We start from the raw sequence: 12763 nt of genomic DNA, 5'->3' as shown, positions 1-12763 counted from the left end.
ATAAAATCCTAATTATTTTTCTTTCAACACAAAGTTCTTTGTACTTCCTGGAAAACAAGTCCCTGCTAATGTTAAGTTCAACTTCTCTGAGATGCGTGCTCAGTTTTCCATGCTGGCACAAGTACCATGTTGTGAACTGGTTCCTCTGAGAGCCAATGAAACTGTCTACATTTAAAAAAAAAAATTTTTTTTTCTTTGGTACCAGGGATCGAACTTGGGTCCTTGCACTTGTGCGGCAGGCGCCAGAACCACTGAGCTAAATCCCTGGGCCCCTTAAAGGAGCTTTCCTTTTCCATTCTTTTTTTTTGTTTTTTTGGTACTGGGGATTGAACTTGGGTCCTTGCACTTGACAGGCAGGCGGCGGAACCACTGAGCTAAATCCCCACCCCTTTAAAAATGGTTTTAATGCATAAGGAGTTCTGATTAGTCTTTTTACCCTGAACAATGGCAAAGGTAGGAAATAAGCTTAAGGGTGCAAAGAAGAAATGAGTGTAAATAGGTTATAACAACTGTTACCCCTGTGTCTTTTGCTAAGTGTTCACAGTTTTCTAGGAGAGAGTGTTTAGAACTGTTAGAACTTCTTGAAAATACCACCCCACTTTGGTGGCCCTTGGGGGTTGGACCCAGGGCCTTGTGCATAGTAGGCAAATGCTCTACTGAGTTAGCTGAATGACATACAAAATAGTCATCAGAAAAATTACTGGATTTTTAAGTCAGTGTCCTACCCTGGCTAGTTCTCCTTCAGGCATATAATTTCACATTCTCTTGACATAACAAGGGAATAAGAATTCCTTCCTCCTGTATGATGTTATAATAATTAGAAAATATATTCAGAAATACTGTCAATCATAAAATCATGCAAAACTACAAAATTCTTAATACATATGTGAGGATTAAATGTGGCAATGTGCAAAAAGCCATGACACATACTTAATACAGGTTATATATAATTTGAAGTAAAAAAAAAAATTGAAGTCAAGAAATGGGTAATCATAAACCCAAGATGCACTCATGAAAAAGTTCCACCTATTTAGCTGTTAAAGAGAATTGTACCTATCTGCCAGTACTTACTTGATAAAAACTTCATTGTCTTTGAATCTTTGACTTGATTCTATGGTAAAGATCTGAATCATCAAGGCTTCTGGCAGAAATCATATCTTGAAACAATCTTCTACTGTTAAAACTTTTAATGAATGTTTTTCAAAGGATTAAAAAAAGTCTCCCTTTCTCAAGGTTTTTGTGAGTTGGAAAATAATTGTTCAAAATTGGTGACTTAAAAAATAAGGAAATAGCCTGAAAAGTTGGAAGTAGTGTTTTGGCATCTCGAATTCTGATGCAACTTTGACCTTTATGGAATTAAAATATTTGTTCTATACAATATTTAATACCAATTTTTGCACAGGTTTGAGAATTTGAAGAGTAAGAAAGCTTTCCCCTAATAAAAAAGCCACGTTGCAAGACTGAAATGATAGGACCTATGAATTAGCCTGGTTTCTAAAAAGTATCACCTCACAGACTATAAAAAATTACAGAAACTAAAGCAGTCCTTATGATACTTGGGCAGTTAACAGAAAACAATTCACCCATGTGTTAAAAGTATCCACTGTACAAATCAAATGCCACTATCTATCATTTAAATCAGGAACTGGCTTCACAAGTTTAAAAAATTCAAAAAACAATACTAAAAAGGAATTAATCTAAACTTCATAATTAGTTATGAAAATGAGACAAAAATCCCATTTATAAAATGCCTTCATGTACCAAAAATGGAGGTCATATATCCTTTATTTACAAACAATATTTAATCCACATTTACAGAAAGGTGACTATTACATTGGAAAGAAAGCACAATAAAAACTATAGTATTGACTTGGAGTCAGAAGGGCTGAATTTTAGCCTTCGCTTTACCACGGATTGATTACCTCTATGACCTTGAGTAAGCAACAGCTTTTCTGGGCTTCCCATTTTCTCATCTGTAAACTGAGAGAACTGTCTTCTTCTAAGCATGGTCCTTGCCAAAATGTCTTCCATTATGCAATTAGTACTTTAAAAATCCCACTGTGTGTTATGTAAAAACTCACTCCCTAGTAGGTAACTTCTTATTCAAGTAGCATTTTGAGTTAATGATCTGACTGCTTTAGAGAGGTGCACAAAAATCACAGTATTTTGGTTATTGGCATATATGTGTAGGCTTTAAAGAATGCTGAAGCAGTGACATCTTATAAGACACTGTTGCATACTAATGGCACTGTTGATGGCACTAGGAACACCAACCTACAGATAACTAGATAGTGTTCTTCACACAGATGCATGCAAAGTGAGCAAAGTGAGTGCGTTGCACGTATGTAAGCCCTTCAATTAGAGCAATATAATGGATTTTTTAAAAACAACAGTATATTTCTGTTTGGGCAAGTTTACAGTAAACTTACCATGAACAACACAATTATTTTTCCAAGGGTATTTTGTCTTTTCAAATACTGGCAAATTTATACTCAGATACAGATTTTGTTTTGTAAGAGGTAGGTGAATGTTAGGAACATTCTAAATTTATTTATACCCACTATCAGGTGATGATTCTCAGTGAAATATCTACGTTAGTGATACATCTGTGCCTAAAACAATGGTAAGACAAAGTATTTCCAGGGAGAAAAGTTGTTCTTCCTCACTAATTTTTGTTTTCCTGTTGTACATACAGGTAAATTGCAAAGCATAAATGTTAATGCCAACGTGTTAAATAATATAACTTGGCAATCTCTTGGTAATATGTGCAAAATTAGTGTCACACCAAGCACTCTATGCCTTGTCAAGGAAAAAAATTCATGGATTTGTGCTAAATGAAGTGATAACCTATTTTGGCAAGCTTCACTTGGAATGGAGGGCTCAGTGAAAGGCAGAATTGGGTCTTCAAGATGCACCAGTAAATTTTACAGAGCATAACGATTATCTTCATATGTGAAATGTCAATATAGTTACATGTAATTAGTTTGTAAAGGCACACATTCAAAATCTCTGCCTCTATCTAACCTGTCATTTTCTGTAATACGCCAAAACCCACAGAATATCCCAAAGTTCTATCAGACTTGGTAGTGGTTCAAACTTCCAAATGACTACTTACTTGTAATGAAAAAGCAATACCAGTATCAGGATATGTGCTTTTGTACTTTCCCTCCTAAAAGACTTCAACATTTATTCCAATTAAACACAATTCACTGCACAGATTCTTAGTTTTAGAATGGCCAGGCAGTGAGCAAACATAGTTTTGAAAATATCTCATTTTTTAAAAAAGGAGACTATGGATACTTCATGGCAATTCACAGTAGTTCATAAAAGCATGAAGAAAATGGTGTCATTTTCTATACATATATAGATAGAATAGTTCATAAATTGTAAGACAGAAGTGGTAGAAATATACTTTAAAACTGAGGCAAAATCAACAGTGAGTTCTTCCACCTTACTAAAAAAGTGCTTTTTATTGAAATCTATAATTAGTCATTTTTACCCTGAAAGGCCTTTTCCTCAACGATTTTAAGTTTTTAAACTTAAAAAGGGTCTGTGTTATGCTCTGGGAAAATATATATCCAAATAAATATCTTTTCATAAAACACAAGGAATACTTAAGTAGAGTGTTCAAGCACTTGACATCTCAAATTGCAATTTTATTTTTCAAATATATAAGAACATAGAAAATAAATTTATGTATTTACTTCTAAGATATCTGTGGTAAGAGTTTCTACCTTACCACATTTGTTCCACACAGTTAAGAGTTCAAACTCAACCAAATCCTGCCATAGGATTCCTGAAAGCAATGGTATTTGTGTAAAGCTTAAAGAGAAAAAACATACTGTATGACTTGGCATTTGAAGAATGAAAACACAAAATAACACTGTCACAACCATTTCTGCCTGCGGTCTACAATGACTCTTCTGGTCCTTAATAAAGTGTATAAAGGTGGCAAGGAGAGCTGTAAAAAAATTTAACATATACACAGAGCTTTTACAGAAATTTGGAATTTAGCAATTTAGGTCAAAACAATTTTCCATAAATGCATTTGTAAAGTTTTGAAAACACAGTTCACAAAGTTAATTTAGTATGATTACTGAATTTGTTTTAAAAGCAAGGTAACACCTTCTTTGATGAGATAAAACAATAAAAAACTTTTCATATACCTGCACCTATGCTGAAGTACACAAAAAGACAATCTGTATACTAGCAAGAGTCTTATTTTGTACAGACTACAGAATACCCATTTTAAAAAAAATACACAACCTTTGATTTTACAATTCTATGCTGGCAAATACATTTTCTGATGCAAAGGCACTTTGAAAACCCAATATGGTTTGGTTCATAAGTTTGCAAGGTACAAACAATTTTACAAACATATGATTATACTGAAGAACGTCAACAACCGTGACATTACATATAAAACAGATTTACATTTCTTTTCTTTTTTTGTAATGAACACTGGTTTTGTGGAAATAAAAGCAGTGATTTCCAGCAGCTTCAGTGAAGACATTCCAGATGGTTGGAGGCCCACAATTTGAATTTCTCACTAGCAGGGATCAGGGGATGGGACATTTGGCATGTAATCTCCTTCCCTCCCCCATAAAAGGACAAACCAACACCCTAGAACAAAACCAGAACCTCAGAAATCAGAATGAGGAATGGCTTGAGAAGAGCTCAAAAGACAAGACCAAAAGGCCAGGAGATAACTTCTTAGTTGTGATCCCTTAGCTGCAACTTTCCCATAGAGTACTACCTGGTCTACTTGGTGCTAGGAATTCTGATGATTTCTCTAAAGCGCTGGGTACAATGTTTTAGACTGTACAGTACCAGAAGAATTTGGTCCAAAAACAGTAATTTCATTCATTACATGGCAGCAAAGTCAATCTGTACATAAAGCTGTCTCACTCCAGCCTGAAAAAAAAATTACAAAATCAATATAACAATATATTACAGTGGACACCTCAAATTCGTGGAGGTTATGTTCCTACAGCAACCTCAAATTGTGAAAAATTACATATTTCTGATATGGTCTGAAAAATGCCTATAAATGCCTATTTTTATAATTCAAGTCCTAATTATGCTGTCTTCACAGTTATGTAATTTAAAATTATATTAGTAAAGCCTTAGAAGATGCAGGGCATTTTGACGGCATCTTAGGACTTTAAGTACAAAACCTAGGATACTGGAACCACTATACAGTGGTATAGCAACCTGTTGTGATGCTGGAATGCTAGTGTATCTGCGGAAAATGGATTACAGGGCAGCAGCCAATCAGCAGCAAGGAGAACTGAGTAACACTCTTGGATTGGCTACTTGCACCCCCCCCACCACCATTACTGAGGATATTTCTGGTTTCCGTGAAATTGTGGGGTTTCCGTGGACAATAATTTTAGGTTCTCAGAAAAAATCCAATGACTGAAGCTGCAAACTCTGAACCGCGATCAGAAGGGGGTGGTAGTGGTATACTGTACACAGTTCAGAAAAGTAGTAGAAAATAAATCTTAAAAGTGGCTAGGTTATGGGCGCACAACTGCAATCCCAGGACTCAGGAGGCATGGGCAGGAGGATTGCTGGCTACCCTGGGCTACAAAGTGAGTTCAAGGACAACCTGAACTTCACAGTAAGACTCTTAAAACAAAAACCAACAGAAACAAAAAAACCTTGAAAGTGGAATTATTTTTGTCTTCCATCTCTGAGAAATAATTCATTTTTATTATGTCACTAGTAGATTACTTCAGAGACAAATACAACTGTAAGCTACAAAACCATCAAGAAAAAAAAAGGCATGCACTGGTCACATGTCCTGTGCAAGTATTAGAGAAATGGGATTCTCCATGTACCATTCTGTTAGAAGAGAATGGTTAGCTACTATTAAAATCAAGTCATCTCAGTCTAAATCTTCCCTTGATAAATGATCAACATGTATGTTTAACAAGGATAACCATTTTTGGTTAATTATTTGGCCCTTTATCTCCTCTTTCAATTTTGGATATGAAGTTGCTACTCAAGAATATTGCTCTCTACAATGTTCACTATCTCTCGTATTTATCACTTTTCCTTAACTGGATCATTTCTGCTAGTATAAAAATGTTATAATTTCTTATATCTTAAAGAATTCTTCCCTTAAGCTGCATCTTCTCCTGGTACAATTCCTGCTCTTCTGGACAGCAAACATCCTCAAAACACATGTCTGTTTTATTTGCTGTCTATAATTCCTTTTCCCTTCTCTTGAAGCCATTTCAATCAAAATCTACCTCCTAAAACATCCCCAAATTGTTTGTCAAGGACACCTCCAAGTTGCTCTTACTAGTGATCAGGTCTTAATCCTTACTAGTTAACTCATCAGAAATAATAAGGCGATCACTCCCCTGCTACACTTTTCCCAGTCTTTCACAGAATCGTCACTGGCTGCCCTTTCCCTCACTTGTCAGTTGTTCTCAATAAGCTTTGCTGGTCTTCTATCTTTTAATACTAATCAATGAAATACTCAAAGGCCCAGTCCTCAGAACGCTTCTTTTTCTGTACTTGATCTCTAAGTATTTCATCTTAGATCCAGACTTCAAGTACTATCTATATGTTGATACTTCCCAAATTTATATGTCTAGACTGATACTGACATCTATTGACAGTTCTTAGATATCTGTCAAGCATCACAACACGGCTAACCAGAACTGTTTCTGCCCCTCAAATCTGTTGATTTTATAGTCTTTTATAGATCAACTCCATCCTCAATATAGCATCCAATCCATTCACAAAATGCGTTGGCCTTACTTCCAATAAAATGCAAACCTAGAATCTGACCACGTTACCTCATCTCCATGGCTACCACCCTGGCCCTATCAATTCTTGCCTAGATTTCACAATAGCCTCTTCTCTGGTTTTCACACTTCTGCTTTGCTTTCCATGGGTCTCTTCCCAGCAGAGCAACTACAATGACATCACTCTGATCAGTCAAAAAATGCAACAGCTCAACCTCCTTATTCCTTAGAAGCTCAGAGTTCCCGTAAGGGCCTACAAAACCCCACATTACCTGCCTCCTGACTCGCATCTCAGATCTCATTGTTCACTCTTCCTTAGCTACATTAGCCTTCTGTTTGGAATTGTTTCTCAAAATACTCATATCACATTTTCTAGTTACATCCCTCCTTAGGTGTCAGCAAAGGCCCACCCTGACCACATGATATAAAATATATTTGCTTCACTAGTCCAACAAATATTTACTGTGCATTTACTGTGTCCCAGATGATATTCTGCCATGTGGAAATACAAAAGCAAGCAAAACAGATAAAAAATATTCCTGCCCCCAATTCGGTTTCTATTCTACTGCAGGCCTGAGTAGGAGGAGGAGGCAAGATGATGAATACATAAGAAAATATACTATGTCAGATATATATGCTATAAAGACAAAGTTTAGTACAGGACGAGGTAAACACCTCAAGCATCCCAGTCTTACCTTGTTCACCTTAGCAAAAACACTTATCACCTTGCATTACTTATTCACTCATTATTTGTTTTCCTACTATAGAAGAATCTCTTCAAAGAAAGTATTTTTATTTTTTTCATTCCCAACTCTCAGAACCTTAAGTAGTACCCAGCGTACATTGTGATCAATAAACAGATGGAATACAGTGAAATTCTAATTTCCCTCTTTTAACCAAAAATTATTTTCAAAATTAAAACAAATTATCAGAAAAAAAAAAAGCCTTTTGTTTTCAATACCTTAGGATGAAAGGTAAACTGGAATGTTTAAAGCAAAGGAAAAAGCCACAGTAGGTGGACTCTATTAACGCTGCCTTCTTACAGTAATTTCTAGGCTTCCCACAACACTGCTTTCTCACATGGATTTTCTTCTGGTAGGAGGGTTCTGTCATATTACCATGCCTAAAAGGAATCAGGATCTGGATCAATGGATAAAAAGCTAGACAGACCCAAGAAGCTTGTCAGACAGAAAATATACTTTAGCATTCTGTCTCATTTAATAAAAAACAAAACAAAACAAAAAAAAACCCAAAAAACCCCAATCTTCCTGTGGTAAATCAAAACCGTTGTTCAAAACAGAAAAACGTCTTTACTAGTGCCACCTTTTTGCTTAAGGGGCTTGTGGTGGAAAAAAGATACAGCTAAGTATCTATACGATCATTAGCTAAAAATTAAAACCAAATCCCAGTTTTTCTTATTTTAAAAGTATTAATAAATGCCAACACTGCTTATTTGACAGAACCATTATATAGTCATTCAATAATCAATAAGGATTAAAAAATCCTGCTACATAAGAGGCATTATTATAAGAATCACATGTGAATGTATGAGAAACGATTTCATGTTATGAAAGCTATTATAAATTATTCTGATTGATTACAATTGTATGACTTTATTAATTCAACCCAAATGGTCCCTGAAATAACTGTACTTAGGAACTGTTTTGCAAAATTCTTATATATATAATTTTAAGAGAAAACAACCTGCCCAAATAAACTGTCTTAACATCTTTTCTCTTTTTGCAAAATGTTTAATGAGAGTAAAATGGGCAAATTAAGTTGGGAACCTTTTATTGCCTTTGTCATTTAATACAGTAAAGATAGTAATAAGAAATGAAGTAGCCCAAGGCAATAAAAAAAGAAGAAAAGCAAAGGGGCTAAGATAAATTATTTTTGCATAATCATGAGTTAATTATTCAAGCTGGTATCAGTCCCCCAGGGGCAACAGCTTTCACCAAAGCTCAATCTAACCAAAAGGAAAAAGTAATTTGCTTTATCCATCTGTCCCAATGGGGACAGCTTCTTCGTCAGCTTTCCATTATCCTCTCTCAATTTCCTTCAAAGTAGAGAGAAAAGTATAATTTCCAAAAGAACCCTATGGTAAATCACTCATCACCTAAATGCAAACTAGACTGTCTATAATTTATTCACACCACAAAGACATGACAGATTTTTTCACCAGATGAAAAGTGTTTGGTTCCATCAAATAGTCTACCACTAGAATGATAACCAGGAACCAGAGGCTAGCTGAAAGGTTGTCCTTAGAATGTGAAAACAAGTCAATTTGAAGATTTCCACAATCCAAAAAAAAAAAAAGCCAACTTGGTGCCACAGCCTTAGAATACCTTCAACAAATATTCATTGTTATGGAAAGGAAAATAAATGAGAAGTTGAAAAGTTAGAAAAATAAACAGGAATATGACTCTAAAGAGTTACTGGTTTACTTGTATTCTCTATCAACCAAAAGCCATAGAAATTTTCTACTTTGAATGCCTAAATATGTATTAATCTTTATTCCTTTCCAATGAACTCCTGAAAAACTGTCTGACATGTAAGCATTTCATTGTTAGCAAGATGGTTGAGTGTATATGACTAAATTCTAAGTCAAGAACAATAACGTGGGCCTGAGTGTCATTTTCTGTAGTCCATCTCTGAGGCTCAATTAATATGTTAAGTGCCTTTCACACTACTTGGCACCTGGTGGGCTCTTCATAAATATTAGCTGCTGTTACTGTGACTGTTACTGTTATTTCTACTACTATCAGCCAACTGATGAACAACTAAATCATTTGGATTCATTTAAAAACAACAAATCTAGGGAAGTGTTGGCCTTATAGCCTGTGGCTGTTTACTCCAAGTTCTTCATTTCTGGTGGACTTCAAGTACAGAGGATGAAGAAAGTTAAAGGAAAGATGGATAAGGAAAAGTCTGTAGAGCCTGGAATCAATACTTACAAAAGATTCAAGGCCTTTACAAAGGGTGCGGGGTGCAAAGGGTGGAAAAAAATAGCAATCCATATGGAAAAGAGTAGATCCTACTTTCTGCTCTTCCCTCCAGCAGAGAGAACAAAGATGCATGAGAGACATGAAGTGATTATGAACACAGAAGAGTGACCGAGGCGGAGGGTTTCTGAGACAGAGAACTCCCATCTGGATCTGCGAAGAGGCTTTCTGGTTAGAGAGTTAACTTTTATTTTGAAGCCAGGGAACAGCACCAAAAGCCAAAGCAGGAAGCTGGAGGCTTATGACTCAGAAGGCATAATGGAGGAGAAAGGCAGAAGAGAGGAAGAGACAGAAGAGGTGGAGGTAGAAGCTCTCTGGGGGAGTATTATACATGTGGTTTGACAGACACTTTGTGCTTTGTGGAACTGAAGAGGATAATGAACCTCAAGGATATCCTAGATTTTTCTTCCAACATATTTGATTTTCCCTCAAACGTGCTTCCTTCAAACAACATTATTTCTAAAAAATTTAGGATATTTATAGTTGTGAAATGTGTTATTAAAAATTTACAAATGATATTGGCCAGTTTAAAACAAAAAACATAAAATGTTCAATTGCCTTCCTTAATCCAGTATCCTACTTTACACATATAAGCTGTAAGAAAGATGCCAGGACAGATGTGTTGGGGGGACTCCTGCAATTCCGGCACTCAGGAGGTTGCAGTAGGAGGATTGTGAGTTTGAGGTCAGCATGGGATACATAGCAAGTTCAAGGCTAGCCTGAACATTGTAAGACCCTCTCTCAAACACAAGAAAAGGGCTGGAGATTTAGCTCATCAATCCCCGGTACCCCCATCCCCCCCCAAAAAAAAAGAAAAGAAAAAAAGGAAGGAAGATTATTAACATAATAAAATATGTAGCATTACTGAAAACAATTCTTTTTTTTGGACTGTTAAGACCACCAGTATTTTAAATCTTTCTATAATAAACCACACTAATGCATTAGTGTGATATTCTTCCCCCAAAATAGAACAATTTACATTTTATTTTTTATCTGTGAAATTTATAGGGTAGAATTGAAAATTTAGAAAAATTTAAACTTGTATTTCAGGAAGTCAAATAAAAATGCTATAGCAAGCCCTGACATATATCATACCATAAGAAAATGTATTACTTGGGTATGAGCAGAAACGAAAAACAAATAAATTTTTTAAATCTCAATTTTGCATAGGTGAGAGCTAAAAAACTCATAAAACTATAAATTCATTAAATATAAGCTCAACGTCATTGGTCGGGTGCTCCCTTGCCACCCCTCTCCCCAAGGGAAAAAAATGCGTTGAACTGTCCTTTTTGTAAGCCTCAAAGGGAATCTTTGGTTTCTGAAAGGAATGAAATAAACAAAATTGCCATGACTTTGGCTCATAAAAAGGCTTAAAATATTTTTCAAGGCTTAAATATTCAAAACCTAAATGTAGTTTCCAAAACCAAAGAAGCAGCTGAATAAACTTATAACTTCAGCCATCTTAAAAGCCAAGATTGCTAAGGTTACCAGAACCTACTCTACCTATTTCCATTATGATTCCGACAGCTCCTCAGTACAGACGTTGCTCACACGTTTCTCAGCCTAGAAACTGCTTTCCATTTCAGGCGGAGAATGGTGACTCTGCCAGTGTATTAGGAGGATCAAAGGGCAGGGACGGTGAACCTTCCAATGCACGAACTGAACTGCCACCCAAAACCCACTTATTTATCACAAAGTGCCAACAGTACAACTAAACTTGAGTACCAAGGTTTTAGGTTAGGAAAAACAACTCATACATTAACATCTTTTGTCTTAAAAGAAAAACAACTTGGGTGCCATAGGGGTCACCACTGCCTAGGATATTCCAGAGGTCAGCAGAAACCAAAATTACTAGGACGCAAGAACATATTATAACCAGTGTAAACAAGAGAAAAACGACCCGGAAATGGTAATAAATAGGTAATTGCCTCTTTGTCTTCTTACCCCTAAAACTTGGAAGAGGTATGAGAAGGATTCAGACGTACTGGGAAGCTCTTGTATGCTTCATTATAGAAGTCAGAATACACAGACTTGCACATAGTGTCTGTTAAGAAAGAAACCCAGTTTCCTAAATTCTGGAATATTTATAGTACCAGCAAACTGTCATGTATGCAAGTCTTATATGCATGCCTTGATTGCACAGAAGATTAGGATTAGAGTAAATCCTAATTACACACAGGATTATGTCATTAATTCATTCCTCAAGGAATTTAATTATACATGCCCCTTTGTTAGACAAGAGATTAATTTATGCTAATATCCTGAATCTAACTAAACTATATATTATGTTCTGTCCTTCCAAGTTTGAAGACTTGATGAGGGTGGGGAGGGGAGAGAAAAGAGGCAGGGAGAAAGAGAGAGAGAGCGAGGAAGACTTAATCTTTAAGGCTTCTGAGAGAAAGTCACACAAGTGAATTGGACCACTATATTAAGCTAGGGTCTTGTCCACACAGAAAAGCAAATAGTCTGGTGGGTCTGTAGTATCAAGGACATGGCAACAAAAAGCAGGAGAAAGATTTGAAAAGTTAACTGGATCATGCTAGAATGTTTGGGTTTTATCCTGGTATAACGAGGAGCCACCACTTTTTATTTTTCAACATTATTTTGAAAAATTCTCACGTCAAAAGACTAGTACAAAAATATACTTCATCTATATTCACCTGTTGTTAATATTTTGCCACATTTGTTTTAGTAATCTCTTACATACATATTTATTTGTATTCTTTTATATTTGCTAAAAGATTTGTAAATCAGACATCCTGATACTTTATCATTGAGTTATTAACACAAATCATCTAATTCTTCTGTAAACCATAATATCATTATCATACTCAAAAGACTTATCTGTAAAATCATATTAACTATTATATAGTTCATATTCATATCTGAACAAACATGATGCTCAAAATATTTCAGATTTTAGAGCATTTTGTAGTTAAAATTTTCAAACTAGTATAGTTAACTGGTAAAGTCTGTACAAATACTATCCAAAAATTTAAA

The 12763-nt window shown here is 35.5% G+C and overlaps 1 protein-coding gene across 1 annotated transcript in view; it reads right to left on the bottom strand.

The window, feature by feature from the left end:
- Nucleotides 1-350: 350 nt before the first annotated feature.
- Nucleotides 351-12763, bottom strand: part of Slc30a7 (solute carrier family 30 member 7) — a 77205-nt gene continuing 64792 nt past the window's right edge. The window contains exon 11 of the mRNA XM_010639084.1: nucleotides 351-4914. Within this exon, the coding sequence (XP_010637386.1) occupies nucleotides 4867-4914 (48 nt within the window). The 3' untranslated portion in view covers nucleotides 351-4866. The remainder of the gene's footprint in view (nucleotides 4915-12763) is intronic.

This window comes from Fukomys damarensis, unplaced genomic scaffold (genome assembly GCF_012274545.1).
Source record: "Fukomys damarensis isolate Sample0158 unplaced genomic scaffold, DMR_v1.0_HiC HiC_scaffold_33, whole genome shotgun sequence".
In the NCBI taxonomy this organism is placed as follows: Eukaryota; Metazoa; Chordata; class Mammalia; order Rodentia; family Bathyergidae; genus Fukomys; species Fukomys damarensis.
Note: the sequence above shows the minus strand (reverse complement) of the source record. Positions and strands in the feature narration are given on the sequence as shown.